The sequence below is a fragment of the Urocitellus parryii genome, chromosome 4 (assembly GCF_045843805.1).
Source record: "Urocitellus parryii isolate mUroPar1 chromosome 4, mUroPar1.hap1, whole genome shotgun sequence".
Lineage (NCBI taxonomy): Eukaryota > Metazoa > Chordata > Mammalia > Rodentia > Sciuridae > Urocitellus > Urocitellus parryii.
The window spans coordinates 1,306,742-1,324,665 of NC_135534.1; the positions used below are offsets into that span (position 1 = coordinate 1,306,742).

Below are 17,924 nucleotides of genomic sequence, written 5' to 3' on the forward strand. Positions count from 1 at the left end.
AAAGGCAGAGCTGCCCTAGGGGAGCACCCAGGCCTGAGTGCTGGCTTCCTAGGCCCATATCCCACCAGGCAACTCCAGGCATATCAGAAAGGCAGCCCTTGCACACTTCAGGGGTCTGGGATGATGTGTGGAGGGCTAAAGTCCAGCTGTCACTTTCACCCTCTGAGGGCCCACACTTCCAGTGTAAGCAGCCTTTCTGAAATAAGTGGATATCAAGGCAACCGTAGCAATGGACAGGAACAGAAATGAGTTCTCCCCACCTCAGCTTAAGGGTACCTAACACTGCCTCCTGACAGCCCAGCACAACACTCAACCCACCATGAGGACTCTCACAGCCTCCAGACCCTGCTGGTAAGGTCCAACGCAGTCACTTCAAGGGAAGCACACAAGCTGCCCACCTGGGCCCTGAGCCCTACCCTCCACACTGTCAGCAGAGGAATCAGTCTGCCTGCACCTCTCCTGACCCCCACCTGCCCCGGAAGGCTGAGAACTGTCACTGGCACTCCATCCCCACTTGTACCTCCACTGCCCCTGAGTGCCCTGTCAAGAAGCAGGCTGTCACCTTCCACTCCTGCCCCCAAATCCGGGTGCTCTGATTCCTTGACCAACAAAAAGCTGTGGAGGCGAGGCTCTCATCCTCCAGCGCACCCACTGCGGCTCTTTTGGTGGAGGCCCAGCACCAAGAGCCTGAGAGTGACAGTGCCCGAGCAGGGTCCAGGCCCACAGGGGACCCTGGGCAGTACCACAAGCACACGGTGTCCCTCACCATCATGCCCCCTGAGCTTGTGCAGAGCTCCACAAGGTACAAGACCACAAGAGAATCAACAAGGCTGACCTGAATCCAGCTCTGAGAAAAAACAATGCCATTCCTCTGCTCACTATTTGTATTCCAGAAAACAGTTACTCTTTACTTAAAAATTAATATTAACATATTCTGGGTTCTCATCCTTTCTAAACGAATTAGAGATTTTTTCAATTTAAATTTTTTTTTTAGTTGTAGATAGACACAATACCTTTATTTTGTTTTAATGTGGTGCTGGACTCAAACCCAGTCCAGTGCCCTGTGTGTGCTCAGCAATCACCCTATCACTGAGCCCCAACCCCGTCCCTCACTTTTAATTCCTAAAACAGTGAGTACTGATCATAACCATCTACGCAAGCCCTGTGACCTTTAGAGTGTGAAGAGTCCTGGAGTGGAGTTGGAGAGCCTACTCCAGCTGAGGGGACCCCATGGTAAGAGTCTTGCTCCTCGGGGAGAGAGGCCTGGAGCAGACCCAAGTTCCCCATGGAGAGGCACTGGAGCAAGGTCCTCCAGGCCTGCCAGCCCCCCACTGCTGGAGGCAGCACAGGAACAACCTGAGGGTGGGGGCTGGAGCCTGAGAGAAGAATCCTGAGTTAGGATGTTCCAAGGAGGCTGACGAGCAGGAGCCGACGAGCAGGAGCCCACCCTCGCCCCAGTCAGGGCCTCAGAGCCACGCCAACGCTAGAGATTTACCTGTGTGCAGAGCCACAGCCTGGCCCGTGCCCCTGCCCCGCCCCTGTGGCACACTGACCTGCAACCTCATGGAGCTGGTGTTTTACTTTTGGGAGTGGAACCCCTGAGCCAGCTTGTGCTCCCTGAGCATTTGCCTAGCATGTGCAAGGCCTGGGTTCCATCCCTAGCACTGGAGAGAGAAAAAAAAGAGTGTAAAATTGTGCTTTCTGCCCAGACCCACCACTGCTTCAAAGACACAGCCGATGACAGACAACAGGGCATGTGGGGAGGACTCGCCGGCCCTGGCTGTCGAAGTTCACAAGCCGAGCTGAGGCAGACCCACGGTGCTCTGCACACGTGCACAGAAACAGGGCCGGGAAACACATACTTCCTGTCAGCCCTTAAACCTGGGAGATCTACCACTGGATCCACCAGCCTAATATGTAAACATCACTATTCCCTAAACAACGCTATTTACACAGCAGTTAGTTTGTGTCAGGCATGACAAATCACCTAGAGATGACTAAGTACACAGGAGGGCCTGCACAGGTTCTATGCGAATAAACACCTTTATGTAAGCAACTCAGTCTTGAAAGGTTTGGTACTCCAGGGTCCTAGGACCAAGCCTCCCAGGGATACCAAGAGATGACTATATAAAATTGCAAGTTTATAATATTTCCCATTTAACATCAGGGGGTCTTTGTTGGTTTATTATATTTCATATTATTTCATATTGCATCTTTTACGGGAAGGGGTCCAGGGATTGAACTCAGAGGCACTCAACCACTAAGCCACATCCCCAGCCCTATTTTGTATTTTATTTACAAATAAATAAAATTTGCTTACTGCCTCACCTTGCTGAGGCTAGCTTTGAATTCACAATCCTCCTGTCTCAGAGCCTCCATAGCCACTGGGATTACAAGCATGCGCCACTGCGCCCAGCTCATATCGCATTTTTTAAAACCTGGTTACTATGTGAAAGCTAGAGAGGAAAAAGGAAAAGAAAGGTGGGGGCTGAGGGTCTCATGAAAATCAAAGGGAGATCAGTAGAGGAAAGGGATTAGGGGTGGAGAAAAGGAGTGCTGGGGAGTGATACTGGCCAAATTCTATCATTGTTTTGTATGCATGTATAAATATATGACAATAAACCCCACCGTTACGTATGAATACAATACACCAGTTAAAAAACGTAGAAAAATGACAGTACCAGAAGAAAAGTAAATCGTAAATAGAAGCCTGGGTACTGGCACCACTGATGCACCTGGTCAATCCACAAGTCTCCTAGGACAGTCGCCAGAGATGAGCCCAATAGGACCTTGGCTGTCACCCCAGAGCCATGCTTGGGCTCCCTGCTCTCTTGTCTACGGCCTAGCCCCCCCTCCGCACGCCTGCCTCTCCACAGCCAGCAGGAAGTGCAGCAAGGCGCTGGCTCCACAGGAGCCAGTGTGAACGCAGTCCCCTGGCTCAATTAGGGACAACCCACTCATCAAAAATAGTAAAGACCACACTCAACTGTAAAATACAGAATATAAACAAGTCTCCAAGTTCACAGTGGCCTGGGGAGGTGGCAGACAGCCACCTCTCGCAATCTCATGGCATCCTCGGGGACCTCTCAGGACTTTCCCATCCCTACTTCCCTACCCCCAACAGCAGGGAGGCTCCCCTGGGCGGGCCCCTCAACTCTGCTTACCACAGCACAGGACACAGGGGCCACTCAGTTCAACCACACTGGCTACACAGTCTCATATCTCCAATGCCACTTACTGCTTGTCACCTGGCACCCAGCTTACCACACATGGCCCCAAGAGAGCAGACCGTGGAGTGGGAAGACAGGTGGCTGGGAGAAGACCTAAAGCAGCTCTGTCAGCAACAGCAGCCTCTGTGGAGGAGGGGACCCGGCCAGAGCCACGCAGAGCCAGACCCCACAGGGACAAGCCAAGCGTGAGCTAATTTTACACCCCTGGGCTCACCCCCAGGGCAGCTCCAGGCTCAGGCATCTGGCTCCTCAGGGCCACCTGGCACATACAGGCCTTTCCAGACTAGGGACCCAGCCTAGCAAGTAAGGAGCTGAATGTCACAGTGCAGATTCCCCAAGGGCTCCCAAGGCTGTTCCTTGTGCCAGGGTGGGGTGGGAAGTGAAGGGGTGCTACTGAAGGAACTAAGAAAAACCCCCGACCCTGAAAAGGACACAGGCAACAAGCAGAGTACAGACCTCCTCTCCTGCCTCCAGATCTGATGCCTCCCCTGCTCCACCTCTGTGGGTGCTTCCCTGTCCTCCTGCCACACCAAAACGCTCAAGCTCACCCAAATCACCACCACCCAACCCAGCAGCTACAAGCTCAACCACAGCACACAAACATGTGATGTGGACTTAATTGTATCCCTGCTGCCCCAGGGAATGTCCACCAAGGACCACAGGGAACCACGGCTAAACCACGCAGCCAGGTAGCTGTGCATTCTGACAGAACCCCAAAGAGAAGGAACCAGGAGAAAGGAACGTGTGCACAGCCAGGTCCAGGGCAGAGATGTAGGGCCCACACCCCTCTGGAGGGGCCGCAGACACACATGGCCCGGACGCCTTGCCAGCACCTCCTCCTTCTCTCCTGAAGCGTCCACACTTCATTTTGTTCAATTGTTTCTACTTCCGTGTTCCAGGCACTGTCCCACAGAACTGCAGTGAGCACTGCGGGTGTGCCCCGGCTACATAAATCCTGTGCAGAAAGAACAACAAACACGAGGCAGGCAAAGAATAGGAGGCACCTCTACCCAGACAGGCAAGAACAATGTGCACCACTTTCTCTCCTGGAGCAGTGGCAGGAGGCTGGGCACAGGGATCCCCCCAGGAAACAGGCCATCCCTGTGCAACTCCCCAGCATGCCCCCAGCAGCCAACCAGAAGCAGCAGAGGAGCAGACAAGGGCCTGGGTATGCTCACCCTCCACAGGCTCTTCAGGTTGAACCCCACACAGTACCACACAGTAGTATCTACACAAACACAGGAAGCGGGGTTTGAGTGTTTGTTTCCATGGCCACTGCATGGACAACACAGGAAATGCGGGGCATCCAACATCCACCTCCTGCACCTGATGACCATGGCAGAGACCACAGCCTCTCCTGTTTTTATAAAAGCTCCTCAGTTTTTTACAGGCAAGCACAACCTCATTCGGAGTCCTAAGCATAATGTTGCTAGCAAGATCTGGCAGGCAGTCCTGGGCATTGGCTTTCCTAGACCCTGGGAAGAAGCCTTGCCAAGCAGGTAGTGGGTAGAGTCCCTGTGAAGGGCAAACACCAGCCTCACAGGTGCCTGACATGCATGCACTGGTTCACGCTGCCACTGCCTACCAGCCCTGCACAGCAGAGCCTTCCTGTGGCACCTCCAACAGGCTCACACCATGCCCATTTCCTACTGCTACAAGGACATTTGGTGTGGAAACTTCTAGGGGATGCTCCAAGCAGGACACAAGAGAGATGAAGTGTTGCTGAGGGTGTCCTGGTGCACACAGCACTGGTGACCACTCTCCTCTTTAAAGGGAATCCAAAAACAACATCCTCTCAACAGAAACCTCTGCAAACCCAGCCCAAGAGCCCTATAGAAAGATGGGCTTCTGCGATCACAGCTTGCAAAGGACTGGCTGGCTTCTGGGCAGCCTGGCTGCATGGCCCTCTTCCAGCATGCTTCTGCACGGCTATTCCTGCTTCCTGGACACAGCGCTCCTCGTGTCTCCTTGGAAAATCCTTATGCACCCTCCTCACTACCTCTGCCATGCTTCTGTTGCACGGCCTTGCCCTCCTCTGCCAGTCTGAGAACCTGAAAGCACTGACCTTGGAGCCCTTCAGGGCAGCCAGAGAGTTTGGGACCCAGGAGACCCCAGCTGAGAAAGAGGCCAGGCTCACTGCCACGAGGGGCTGAGTCACAACAGCATCAATCATGACTGCAGAGTGGACACAACCCAGAGGTCCATCCACGGGTGAATGGAGGAGCATAATGTGTGTGCCTCCACATAGCGATCTCATGTGGCAGCAAAAAGGACAAACCACTGGTATGCACAACACAGATGGTCTTTAAAAGTGGTACACAACACGACCAGTCAAAGCCAGACATCCTGATTCCTTCAGTGTGAAAGGCCTAAACCTTAAATACCCGGAGGCAACGTCACCTCCAGCAGGGAAGGCGACACAATGGACCAGAAGGTTCTCAGGGAGTGACAGCAATACTCTAAAATTAAACCAGGATGATGGTTACGAAAGCCTGTAATTTTCCTAAAAGTTATTTAATTGTACACTTAAAACAGCCAAACTTTGTGGCATGTAACTGATACCCCAGGAAGCCGCTGAAACAAAGCAAGACTCCAGCCAGTCCAGTCAGTGTCAGCTACCGGAAGCAGCACCTGTGAGAGAAGCAGGGGATTGCAGGCTGGCCACCTGCACACAGGCCTTCCTTCAGAGCACAGGGCTGCTGAAGGCAGCTCTAGACAGGCCGTGAGCCCTGGGGCCTCGCAGCAAATACCTGTCAGCTAAGTAAAAGTCACCACCTTCAACTGCACTCTGTCTGGAATGGCCGACACGAAGTTCCACCTCCACTTGCCAGCACCAGAGAGCTCCAAAGGCACCTCACCACCCCACCTGCAGCCTGGAGAGCAGCAGAAGCGTGCCACTGTGTAGGCACCTGCTGTGCCACAAGAGCCAGGGGTGTCCCAGGAAGGCTCCCCTGAGGCCTGGCAGAGGGTGAGGGATCATGGCTGGGATGGCCTGAAGGGAGGGCCAGTTAGCTCCCATCACCCAGGAAGGAGGAAGTTTTTCTTCCTCTGACTCCCAGCTGCTCAGGAGCCTCTGTATTATGCTTTCCGTTAGATAAAATGTAAACTACACATGTACCTTCTGTTCACAAATGCCTGCTGCTACCAGCAAAGGAGACAGAGCATCCCCTAAGCACCAAATAGTGCAAGAAAGAGTTCTTCCTCTCCCAGACTTCAGTAGTTTCCCCTGGACAGTGCACCGTCCCCGCAGCCTACAACAGAGCTAAGGCTGACTACACAGGTGGCAACCCTTTTGATTTATAAATTACTTTTTGTAAGAAAGGAAAAGGAAGGAAGGAAGAGAGTTTGGACAGGACTTCAACAGCCAGCTCAGAGCAGCGCCAAGCAGAGGAAATGTACAGGAAGAGAGGCCCAGGGCCACACCTCACAGTACTCCAGAAGCGTCCTGGCCAGGTCCCGCCAAGTTCTAACGCGCCGAGTTCTGCCCTGGCTTCCCCAGCAGGGCCTCCCTTCCTGGGAGCAGCTGGAGCACAAGATAAGGCTGCTAGATGCTCAGCAGGCTGGGCGGGCCTCTCCTGGCAAAAGGGCAGATGTGGTTTTCACCTGCTCATCTGCAGACCACTCCTCTGGTTCTAACACCTGTCATACAGAAGGCAGTATGGCTGTTCCCGAGTCCACACTTTGTAACCCAATGTGAACTCATCCAAAGAAACTCTTTCTTAAAACAAAAACCTTTTTAAAACATATGCAAACTGTACTCCAAAATACCTCTTTCACACTGAATAGTTTCAATTAAGAAAGTATCAAAAAATAGTAAAAAAAATAATAGTTTCCCAATTTTTTCCAGACCAACGCCTAGTTAAAGGATGAATGGCAAATGAAATCCAGCATCAGCACACAAGCCTGCCTGGGAGGCTTGTGTGCTCCTTCACTCATACTGACCCCTCGATGGCTCTCATCCAGGGAGAAGCCTGATTAAGTGAGCAACAGACAGAAGTGGCAAGATCTGAGGTCTCTGAGGCTCCCTTGCTCTGCAGCTTGTATATCTTCCTATTTTCATAATAGATGTTCAGTAAATGTGTGAAATGAGCAGCAGGAGGAGGAATGGAGGAACACCTGGGCCAACCATCTGAGCTCCACCATCCTAGGACACCAAAGTGAAAACTAGTTCTCAAGGAAGAACCATACTTGACATGAAACACAACCACTTATAAAAGAGCTTCTTATTCCAGAGACTGTTAAAAAAAAAAAAAAAGAAAAAAGTTTATGGTTCCCAACATCCCATCTGCAATCCACTAAATTTAAAACAAAAAAAGAAGATAGTCACAATGCCTTCTAAATCCCTCTTTTAAAATCTTCATTGCCCTGTCGGAGCTGCATCCCTATTTTTATAGCCAGGCAGCAACAAATGTTCCTTCCCTTCCCAGGGGCCTTTCCAGCCTGCCTCTAGCATCTGGACTAGCCCCTTTCCAGAGCAGGAGATGAGTGCTCGGCTGTCCTTTATCGGAGGGCTACTTGTCACGAAGGTCTTGAGAAGAGTCACAAGAACCAGACCCTCAGAAACCTGACATGTCTAGATATTCACAATGATGACAGCAAAGTTTACAAAGCACAGCCAGGGTCAGCCTAAAGGATGTCTGCTGGTGAGTCTCCAGCACAAAGCACCTGCTACCCACCAGCAGAGGCACAGTAAGGATCACACACTACAACAGGCAGCTTTCTCGGTGACCCAGCTGATGGAATCGTCCTCGTGCCACCAAGCCCTGTGAATTCAACTATTCCAAAGGGACTTGCTCAAAGGCCAGGCTGCCTCTCACCCATAAATGCAGAAAGCAACTGGGTGATTCGAAATAGGGTGAACACAGCTGTGCGCCCTCCACTCGCAGAGCCCCTGGGCTGCACAGGCCTGCACAAGACCTCTCTCTGCACTGACAGCTTCCAGCCTTTGCCACATGCCAAACGCGCGCTGGCCTCAGTTTACCTTTTCACAACCCTGTACTGCAAGTTCCACAATTTCCTTATGACAAGCAGGTCTAGAGAGGTGTGCACTGCTAGCGGGCAGCAGGGCTGGGGTGCGCGGCTGCCTCTCTCCGACCCCATGCCTTCCCGCGCCTGCTGCCCCGAGTCCTGCACTCCGACTCGGCCCCCGGTCTGCCCCTCACTGGACTATGAGCACGGAAGGGGAGGGCCGCTTCCATGGCATGGGCCCTCCGTGGGCAGCCCGCACGCCCCTGCCCTCCCACCCAGGGCCGGGGGGACGCCGGCCGAGTGTCCAGCGAGCCTGGACCAGCTTCTGGGCACCAGGGTCCAGGCCCTCGGACAGCGACAGCCCCGTTCCCGGCGCGCCCCGCAGGAGAGAGCCGCCGCGGGAAGGGCCGCCGCAGCGCACGGAGGCGCCGCGCCCCTCGAGAGGACGCCGCGAGCCCTCGGGGCGGGACGACTGCCCAGGCCGCGCGCCCCGGCCCCGGCCCGCCGCGATTCCCGGCGCAGCCAGCGGACGCGGCCTCGGGGCAGCGGAGGACCCGCCCGGCGACCCGCCGTCCCCCGCCCGCCGCAGGCCGGCGCCCAGCCCGCCACTCACCCCATAAGCCAGTCCATGGCTGCGCGGGGCCCGCGCCTCGCTCGGCCTCAGCCCCGCCGGCGGCCGGAAGTAAACACTCGTCGCGCCCGCCTCCGCCGGAAGTGACGCGCGCGGCCTGCTGGGACGCGTAGTCCCGGCTGCCCCTGCGGCCGCGCGGGGACGCCGGGGACATGGGCCTCGGACCCCGACCCGGGCGCCGGGACCCTAGACCTCGGACCCTGAGAACCCCGGACCCAGACCCGGATCCTGGGCGCTCCAGATCCCGGACCCTGACCGCAGACCCTGAGTGCTCCAGACCCTGTGCTGGACCCTGAGAGCCCATAGCCCTGAGCACCATGGACAGAGAGCGGGAGCCCCGAATCCCCAGAGCCCTAGACCCTGAGCCTCTAGTGCCCCGGACACCAGACTCTTGGCCACTGCCTGGCTTGTGCTGGCTTGCCTCTGGCCCCTAGTATGCATCGATTTCCAGTGTGCCCCTGGCTGTCCCCTGGCTCTTGGCTGTCCCCTCTCAACCCAGATCCTCCTCTCCAGCACTGGGTCCCTCATATGCCCTGTCATCTGTCCCACCAGCTGCCTGTCCACCTTCAGTTCCCAGAACACACCCATCATTAACCCAAGCAGGACTGAATTATTATTCCCATTATTCCCTGTCCACCCAGGTCCCAGGGCCTGGCCAGCATCAGAAGCTCAATGACTCCTATAAAGGACTGGAGTCCCCATTCTCCTCCCCCCTGGGAAGTGCTTCTAGGAGCACAGACCCAAACAGAAGAAGCTTGGCAGCCTCATCCAGGGGGATGTCCTGTGATGGGGTGACACAACCACTGGGCATCAAATGACAACTTCAGGCCAGCTGCCCACCATAATGTAAGTGACACATACTTGAAAGAATGCTCACTCTCCCTAGGGGCCACTGCCAGGTTTCTGAGAAGTGTCCACTCCTCCTTTACCACCTGAGATGAGTAGTGAGGGAGGGAAACCCATCAAATGCAGGTCATCTCAGGAAGTGAGAGAGCAAAATACATGCTGACCTCATTCTCCCAGCTGCCCATGTGACCATGGCTAAGATCTCCTCTGTCCCTGCCCCAGGACCACCTTCTTTTATCCAGCCACAGTGGGTGGCATCTTGACCTAACAGAGCAGCCCAGCCCATCACTCCTGAGAAGTTTCAGCCCTTGACAATTCTGCCTGCTTTGGGCTGCCTTGGTTTCCCTTAGCAGCTGCCCTGGACTGGTCATCCTAGGACATGCTAGTCTCTTTCAGATACTAACTGGGGAACTTGGACAAGCTGTCTGATGTCCCTTGCCTCAGTTTCTTTTTCAATATAATGGGAATAATAATTCAGTCCTGCTTGGTTTAATGATGGGTGTGTTCTGGGAACTGCTTTCTTAGGCTGTGTATCTTGTGTGAACATCAGTGTGTGCTTGGACTAGGCTACCTGCTCTTGCTCCCAGGCTGCAAGTCTGTAAGGCATGTTATTCTGCTGAACACTGCAGGCAGTGGTAGCACAGAACACTTAGGTATCTAACCAAGTTTGTTCACACTGGTATCACCACAAACACGTCAGTAATGCCTTATATAAGACATTATGACATGACTAGGCTCTAGGAATTCTTCAGCTCCATTATACTGCCCTCCCCCCAGTGCTGGGAGGGAACCCAGAGCCTCTTGCATGCTAGGCAAGTACTGTACCACTGAGCTGCACCCCAGTCCTCCATTACAATCTTGGACAACCACTGAATATGCAGTCTATGGCTGAGCGAGGTGACCTTATGCAGTGCATGGCTATTACCAAACCAAAGGGATCATCCTGCAAGAGGTCACTTGTGTAGGTGGAAGGTGGACAGTGTGGTGGGCATTGAGGAGCATGGCCCACCTGCTTGTGCAGTGTGCCCAGGCTTGAGTTTGGCCATCTTTTCCTGAGGGATGATGCACTGTGACAGTGGACAGTACCCTACCTCCATTAGCAGTTTAGACCATGCATTATGTGGTAGTCCATGGTTTTATAGGTGGTCTGATTGAAAGCCCAGTGACCAAAACTTGAATCTCATAGAACCCTAACTCATTTCTGAAGAGGTTGCTGCTTTGCTCCAAAACCCTGGGTTCCTCCTTTCTCATTCATTAGAGTTGGTCATCATCTTCATGCGGCACCACTGAGTCTGTGCAGCCATAAGAGCCACAGGAGAGAACAGCTCACACAGCAGCCCCAGCTGAGCGTTTCAGTCTGGGGCACACTCAGAGCTCCTGTATTTCTGGGTGTCTTGCTAATTATATATAAACAGCACACTCAACAGGCATTGCTCAAAAGTCATAAATTCCTGTCCAACGCCCGTATTCATTTCTTTCTCTCTTTTCTTCTGCCTTATCCATCTCTTCCTCTCCCCCTCTGACATCCTCCTCATCTTCCTTGGTAATGGCATGCTAAGCAACCAATTCATGTAGTCAGGGTAGCCAATGAGATGTAAATGGATGTTATTGGATGAGTTCCAGGAAATACTTTTTAATCCTTCTTCTCAAGCCCCAACCGTGGCCCAGTCTCATGCTTCCTATCAAGAATAGGAAAATGATGGCTGGAGCTCTTGCAGCCATCATAGAGCACAAGACAGGTAACAAAAACAGAGCAGAAAAATAGGAAGAACTTGAGGTCCCCCTGAAATTCTGGAATTTCCCACAGCAATTCTGAACTTCATACCCACACTTACTTTAATTGAAAAAAAATCTGGTCAAATCACTGTTCTTTCCAATTTCTGTCACTCAGAGTTAAAGGCAATTGTCTAATTGATACACCCATAAAAATGCTTGTCTTTTTCTTTATGGTAAGATGCTCAAGGTGCAAAAACTCATCTTTCACTTTGGAGGTGTCTTCATATTCCCAGACCACTGGAGCCCTCCAAAGTCACCTGGGTGGCAAGTTCCTAAATATTCATGGGTATATCCCCTTAGCAAGCATGTGTGCTATTTTAGCATCTCCTAGGTTCTCTGTTCCAGGGCCTGTAGCAGGACATCTACGTAGTGGAGGGAGTGACACCTGAGCATGCTCAGAGGATCAGGAGCTGTACCCGGCATGGCAGGACAGGGCAGGCCCCATGGGTCCAATGGCTGTCACCAGTGTCCTCAGTCCCTTGGAATTGGGGGGGGGTGTTAACTGGTTGGTATGTTTCAGTGTCACCTGAGGGTCCAGCTGTTAGAAACCTGGTCCCCAGGGTTGCTGGGCTAGAAGGCTGTGTGCACCTTTAAGAACTGGCATGAGTTGGGGATCTGCAGGGGAATACCTCAAAAGGAATTAAGGTAATTCTCTGGGGACTCTGATTTGCTCTTGTGGCAGGGCTGTTATACAAAGAGTAAAAATAAATAAAATAAAAACAGGGCAAGCCTGGCCCCACCCATGCCCTCTGACTTGTAGCCGGGATCCATCGCCAGCTCCTGTGTGCTCTTTGCTCTTGCTGTTGGCCATGGGTATAGGCAGCCCAGGAGTGATCCTCAACAGGGTGGGCACTGTGCTGTTTAGACTTCCAGCCCCCAGAACTGTGAGCCAAGAAACCCTCTTCACACTATAGAGCTAGCCTGTCAGATGTTTTGTTGTGGTGACAGAAAGCTGAGTGCCACCCTACCCTGAGGATCTCAGAATGTGACCATATTTGGAACTAATGTTATTGAAGATTTAACTAGTTAAGGAGAATTAGGGTGGGCCCCTAATCCAAAGTGACTTGTGACCTTATAAGAAGGGTACCAGTAACCCACAGCAGCTAGGAGCAAGGTCCAGAACAGACTTCCTCACAACCCTCTGAAGGAACCCACCCTGGCCAGATGCACACGCCTATAATCCCAGCGACTTGAAGGATTGTAAATTGAAGGACAGCCTCTGTATTTTAGCAAAACGCTCAGTAACTTAGTGAGATCCTGTCTCAAAATTGAAAAATGAAAAGGAATGGGGAGGGGGCTGGGGATGTGGCTCAAGCCGTAGCACGCTCGCCTGGCATGCGTGCGGCCCGGGTTCGATCCTCAGCACCACATACCAACAAAGATGTTGTGTCCACCGAGAACTAAAAATAAATAAATAAATATTAAAAAAAAAAAAAAAAAGAAAAGGAATGGGGATGTAGCTTACTGGTAAAGCGCTCCTGGGTTCAAAACCCAGTACCCAAACCAAAACAAACAAAAACCTAGAGGGAATTAGTCCTGCTGACACCTTGTTCTCATTTCTGGCCTCCAGAACTCTGAAAGAAAAGTTAGTTGTGCAAACTAACTAACCCACCAGTTCCAGAGGACCAGGAGATACCCGGTACCCTGGGGTGGAACTCTTAATGCCAGGCTCTGCTGGGCATGGGGGTGTGGTAGGGGACAGGTGTGTGTGTCTGCTCTTCCTGGGGTCTTCTGAGTAAGGCTCTGTCTGAGGCCAGGAAGGTCAGCAGGGACCATGGCCAGGCTGGCAGGCCAGGGAGGGCACCTTCTCACGGAGGAAGGTCTTTAGTAAACAGCCTGCAGAAGAGGGGTGGGAGGTGCAGCCTGGGAGCTTGGTGAAGCTGTCTAGATGAACTTGGCATTTCCAAGCCTGAAGGCCAAGGAAGGAGGAAATGTGGCTGCAGATACCAGTGGGAAAGTTGACAGTTGAAGCCATGGGTGTGACCAACCTTTTCGAGGGACTAGGAGACTAGGGCAGGCGCGGGTGTGGGCAAATCGGAGTCAGCGGGCGGGCCGAGGGGAGGGCCTCCGAAGGAGAGTGGGAGGGGCCGCGCGGCGGGGTACTTGAAGACCCGAAGCCCGACGGAGTCTTCCTCCTAGCCTTCCGTCCCCCGGTCTGCGCGGACTCCGGCAGCAGGTGGCGCTGCGGGCTGCTCTCCGCCTCCGGATTGAGGGAGCGCGGCGACTGGGTGGCCGAGGTGCCCGGCTGCAGCCAGCTCCGAGGGCGTTGTGCGCGGCGACTGAGACGCGCCTTTTCTGGAGGAACGCGGTCCCGGCGCGCTAGGAGGGGGCACTCGCCAGCTCGTGCCGAGCAGGTTTTGCTCTCCCGGGGCGCGGACCCCGAGGCGCGCTAGCCAGGACCGCTGCAGCAGCACAGCGGCTCGTCGCGCCCGTGCTCTGTTCTCGCTGGGTCTGGGGATCCGGGGCGCAAGCGCCAGAGCAGCCACTTTGAGGATGAAGGGCGCCGCACTGTCCTGCAGCGCCTGGCCTCCTGCCCTGTGAGCCCGGGCTGCGCCCGCTGTCCACAAGAAGTGGAATGGGCTGCTGTCATGTATATCTGATTAGACCAGAGGAATAAATTAATTAATTTTAAAAAGCGGGGTGGGATCTGGCCTCTCGGGATGGAGACCCCAGGGCGCTTTCCTTCCTCACCAGCCACCGCTGCCTTGAGTACCCCATACCGGGCTGATGTCACCTCCTGTCCTGGCAGCCCCACCCACTGACACAGTCCTTCCCCTGCTGGGCCTTGATCTCGGGAAGGGGCGGGGCTGCCAGTTACCAGCAGGGAAAGGGAGGGCCCCAAACTCCCCCTCCCACACCGGGTCCCCCTACCCTAAGTTCTGCTACTCCCTGAGGTCCGGTTAGGGTTTGCTCACAAGATGTTATTGGCTGCATCAGGGACATCCACCTGTTCTTATCAGCCCCCCAGCCACAAGCCTTACTTTCCTCTCGCGGCTGACCACCAGCACAGAACAGAGAAGGGCACTTGGTGGGGAAACCCAGGGAGGGTGTGTTCTTCCCAAGTCTCTGGAAGGCACTACCTGGCTGGGATGGGGGTCTTGCCTGTGAGTGCTCAGCATTGCCTGCCTGTGGGTGCCTGGCCTACACCTAGGTGTTCAACCCTAGGTATGTGGGCAAGAGGTGGGAAGAGAATACCTGGATCAGAAAGATGCCGGCCCAGAGCACTGCTGTGCGGCTGGTTCCCCATTAGCTTTAGTGTGTTCTTGAACAGGTGGGCAATGTTCTGCCTCTGACCTGGGGGAGATTCCTGGCAAATGATGGGGTAAAGGCCCCCATCTGAGATCCTCCTTCCTTCAGGGTTCTGGGCAGACTTAGGGTCCACCCATCCCAGCCCTACGGAGTGTGAGGGATGTTGGGGGGGTCTCCCAGGCACGGGTTTGACTAGAAAGGGGCAGAGAGAGATGGGGCACTGGAATCTCTTTCAGCTTGTCCTGTGGGTATCAGGAGAAGGGGCTACTGTCCAGCAGAGACCCAGAGCCCAAGGCAGGGAGCTATGGTGGGTGCAGCTCCCCATCCCTCCCAACCCACGCAGCAGCTCGGAGGCCTGGGCTCTGAGTCACTGCTCTGGCGTGACTGTACAGAGCTCCCAACTTCGCCCTGCTTCCCAGTTTCCGGGTGCAAACACCCTATGGACTGGGGCAGGGCAGGATGCTTTTGGCCCGGCTTTGTTTCCTCCTCTGGCTCTGGCTCTGGCACTCAGACAGAATCTCCTTCCCACCAGGCTCCGGGGCTCCCTGTCCCCCAGCACCCCTCCCATCTTTCCCCCCTACTTCTATTTCAGGCTCTCCTTGGCTATTTATAGCTGTGGCGGACAATTGCATCAGCCTGAGTCTGGCTTCTGCCTACCATGCCAATGGTGCCCGACCCTGGATTGCTGCATGATTCCCCATGGAAAGGGGAAGAAGCCTTCCCCTCTGCTCTCAACCCTTCTGCTCAAAGAGCTGCCCAGGAAAGTCCTCCTGCACTCGACTTTCACATTTCGTGTTTGCAAAGGCACTGAGGGACACCTCTGGACTGAGCAGCCAGCTGGGCTCTGTCACCTCCTCTGGGGTCCCAACGGTGGTCCTTCATGGAGATTTGCTCTGGCCCCTTCCCACTCCAGAGTTCCTCTTCTTCAGCCCTTCCCCCAGAGTAGGCTCCCCCTCCCAGTCTGCTCATTCAGACCCTGCCCTCTCAGAGAATACCCCCTTGGCAGCTGCTGCCGACCTGGGGACACCAGCAGGCTCTGAAGCCAGGCAAGTCCTTATTCAGTTTGGGAAGGATGAGGAACACTTACTAGACTCCTGCTGGGTGTTGGCAGAGGCCTTCCCTGGCAGCCCCTGCTTTGTGCCTGAGGCCCTCAGCCTCTGTGTGGCTCCTCCCCGTGCAGCGCTTCCCGTGCCTTTTCTTTACCCTGTGGTCCTCGGCAGTGCCCCCTCTGCACTCTCAGCCTTTTCAGGCACAACGTGTTTTGGAGGCCAGGAAACCCTTCTGAGGACCAGCCTCCACACTCTCCTGCCCAGACCTTCAGTCCTGAGCCTGGGCAGTGCCTGGTGCACACACCCACAGAAGCTCCGGCAGGGCTGCAGGGGCTGGAGGGTCAATGAGACCAGCAGCTCAAGGCCAGGCCCAGGACCGGTGAGACAGGGACCAAGTGGAGCCCAATTTTGCCTCTGACATCTGAGGGACAAGCCTTCTCTTCTTTCTGGGCATTGGAGCGGGCTGAATTGGGCTCTGTGGTGGGTCCAGCCTCAGGACTGCTAGTGTGTGGCTTACTCATTGCACGTCTTCTGGGTTCCATCTGTGTGCAAGGACCAGGAGCCTCTTGGCAGCACACAGCTTCAATACACACAGACTCACAGAAAGGGACTGCTGTTCCCCTCCATCCCCCAGAGCCATCCTCCTGCCTCCTATCCATTCACGCACTTATCCTCATCGATCCACCTATCTGCTCATCCCCACTCTCCCACAGCCTTCTACCTTTACCCACCCATTCAGAAGCCACGAGGTGCCTAAGAGAAGTGTAGGGGTAGAAGCAGGGAGTCATGGCTTTGGGGGAGCTTTGGGCATCCCCAACATGGTAGTCAAGGGCAGCTGGAGCCAGCCTAGCATGTCCGTCTCTTCTGCTGCCCTTGGTCAAGTTGACCTCAACCTGGCTGAGTCAGTAAATGGCAACTACCCGACACCTGTGTGGAGTCTCACACTGTCACCAGAGTCCGGAGCCTGTAAGACCCCTGCACTACACCCCCTGCTGCTGCAGGTGCTCAAGAGCATGGGGTGGGGCACACTGTGTGCCCAAGACATCAGCAGCTTTTTCCAGTCCTGGTTTTATTGACTCCTAGGGGCTGTCAGGATTATAAATAGATGTTCTTGAGCTAAAAATAGCCTTGCTGGAGTCAGACCATGCTCCCAGCTTTCAGCCTCTCTGAGGACTCCTGAGGATGCAGGATTCGAGGACCTGTCTTCTGCAGCCTGTGGAGAGGACTAACTGCACCCCTTCCCCCTCCTCTTTTGCACATACCCGTGTACTCACACACACATGTACTCACACACATGTGCATACAGACACACTTGCATGTGTTGGACCCGGTGTCACATCACTGCTTTGAAGTACATATCTGCTTGCAAAGTGGGAAGGAAGGGTCCCTTGACGGATCAGCCAAACCTCTCACAGTTGCTGATCTGCTGAGGAACCGCCTGGAAACTCCAGACAGCACCTTGAGTGGTGGTTGGTGCATCCTGAGAGCTGGCTACATTCCAGCTGCTGCTGGACTGACTCCTGAGCCAATGTGAAGAGACCTAGAAAAGATTCTCTGGAAGTCCACCCTTGGGAGCGTGGGAGGATGCTCACGGCCATGTGGGCTGTGATGCCGCACAGTCCATAAGCCCAAGCCAAGGGCTGCGCTCACACTGTGGAATCTGTGCAGCTGGTGCACACCCGGATGCTCCGGGCAGGGTGCGTGTGTGCAGGCCGAGGCCAGGCTACCTCCAGGGAGAGGAACCCAGTGGCTGGGCACAGGGTAGGACACACAGCAACACTTTCCACCAGATATCCTGTGTCCTTTTGATCCTGGTACCATGCACAAGTGGTACTTAGTAGATCCCATTTCTAATGGGAAAGCTACTATCTAGCCTGCACACACATGTGCACACACAGGTACAGACCTCTGCAGGGCTGCATCCAGCTGTTGACAGTGGGGCTGTGGGTGAGGGGAGTTTTTAAGTCTTCTACTTTTACTAGCAGGTAACAATAAAAAAGGATATTTCACATGGTAAGAGTGCACCCGAGACCAGTCCCTCCCCATCCTGGCCACAGGGGACAAGCTGCCCCCTCCCCCAGCACTTTGCTCACACAGCAAGAGGCAAGCAGCCTTTCCAGGCCCAATGCACCAGGGTCCTGGCCTCAGGGGGCTTCCAGACTGCTCCCCACCCCC

General features: G+C 54.4%; 1 protein-coding gene across 2 annotated transcripts in view; it reads right to left on the reverse strand.

Moving 5' to 3' along the window:
• Mob2 (MOB kinase activator 2) overlaps positions 1-8,894 on the reverse strand; it is a 62,502-nt gene extending 53,608 nt beyond the window's left edge. Inside the window, exon 1 of one of the 2 annotated variants that reach the window (XM_026379994.2) lies at positions 8,212-8,345. In XM_026379994.2, coding sequence (XP_026235779.1) covers positions 8,212-8,330 — 119 coding nt within the window. In that variant the 5' untranslated portion in view covers positions 8,331-8,345. Of the gene's footprint in view, positions 1-8,211; positions 8,346-8,811 lie in introns of those variants that run through there. The other variant, XM_026379997.2, reaches the window with a different exon arrangement.
• Between the last annotated feature and the right edge of the window lie 9,030 nt (positions 8,895-17,924).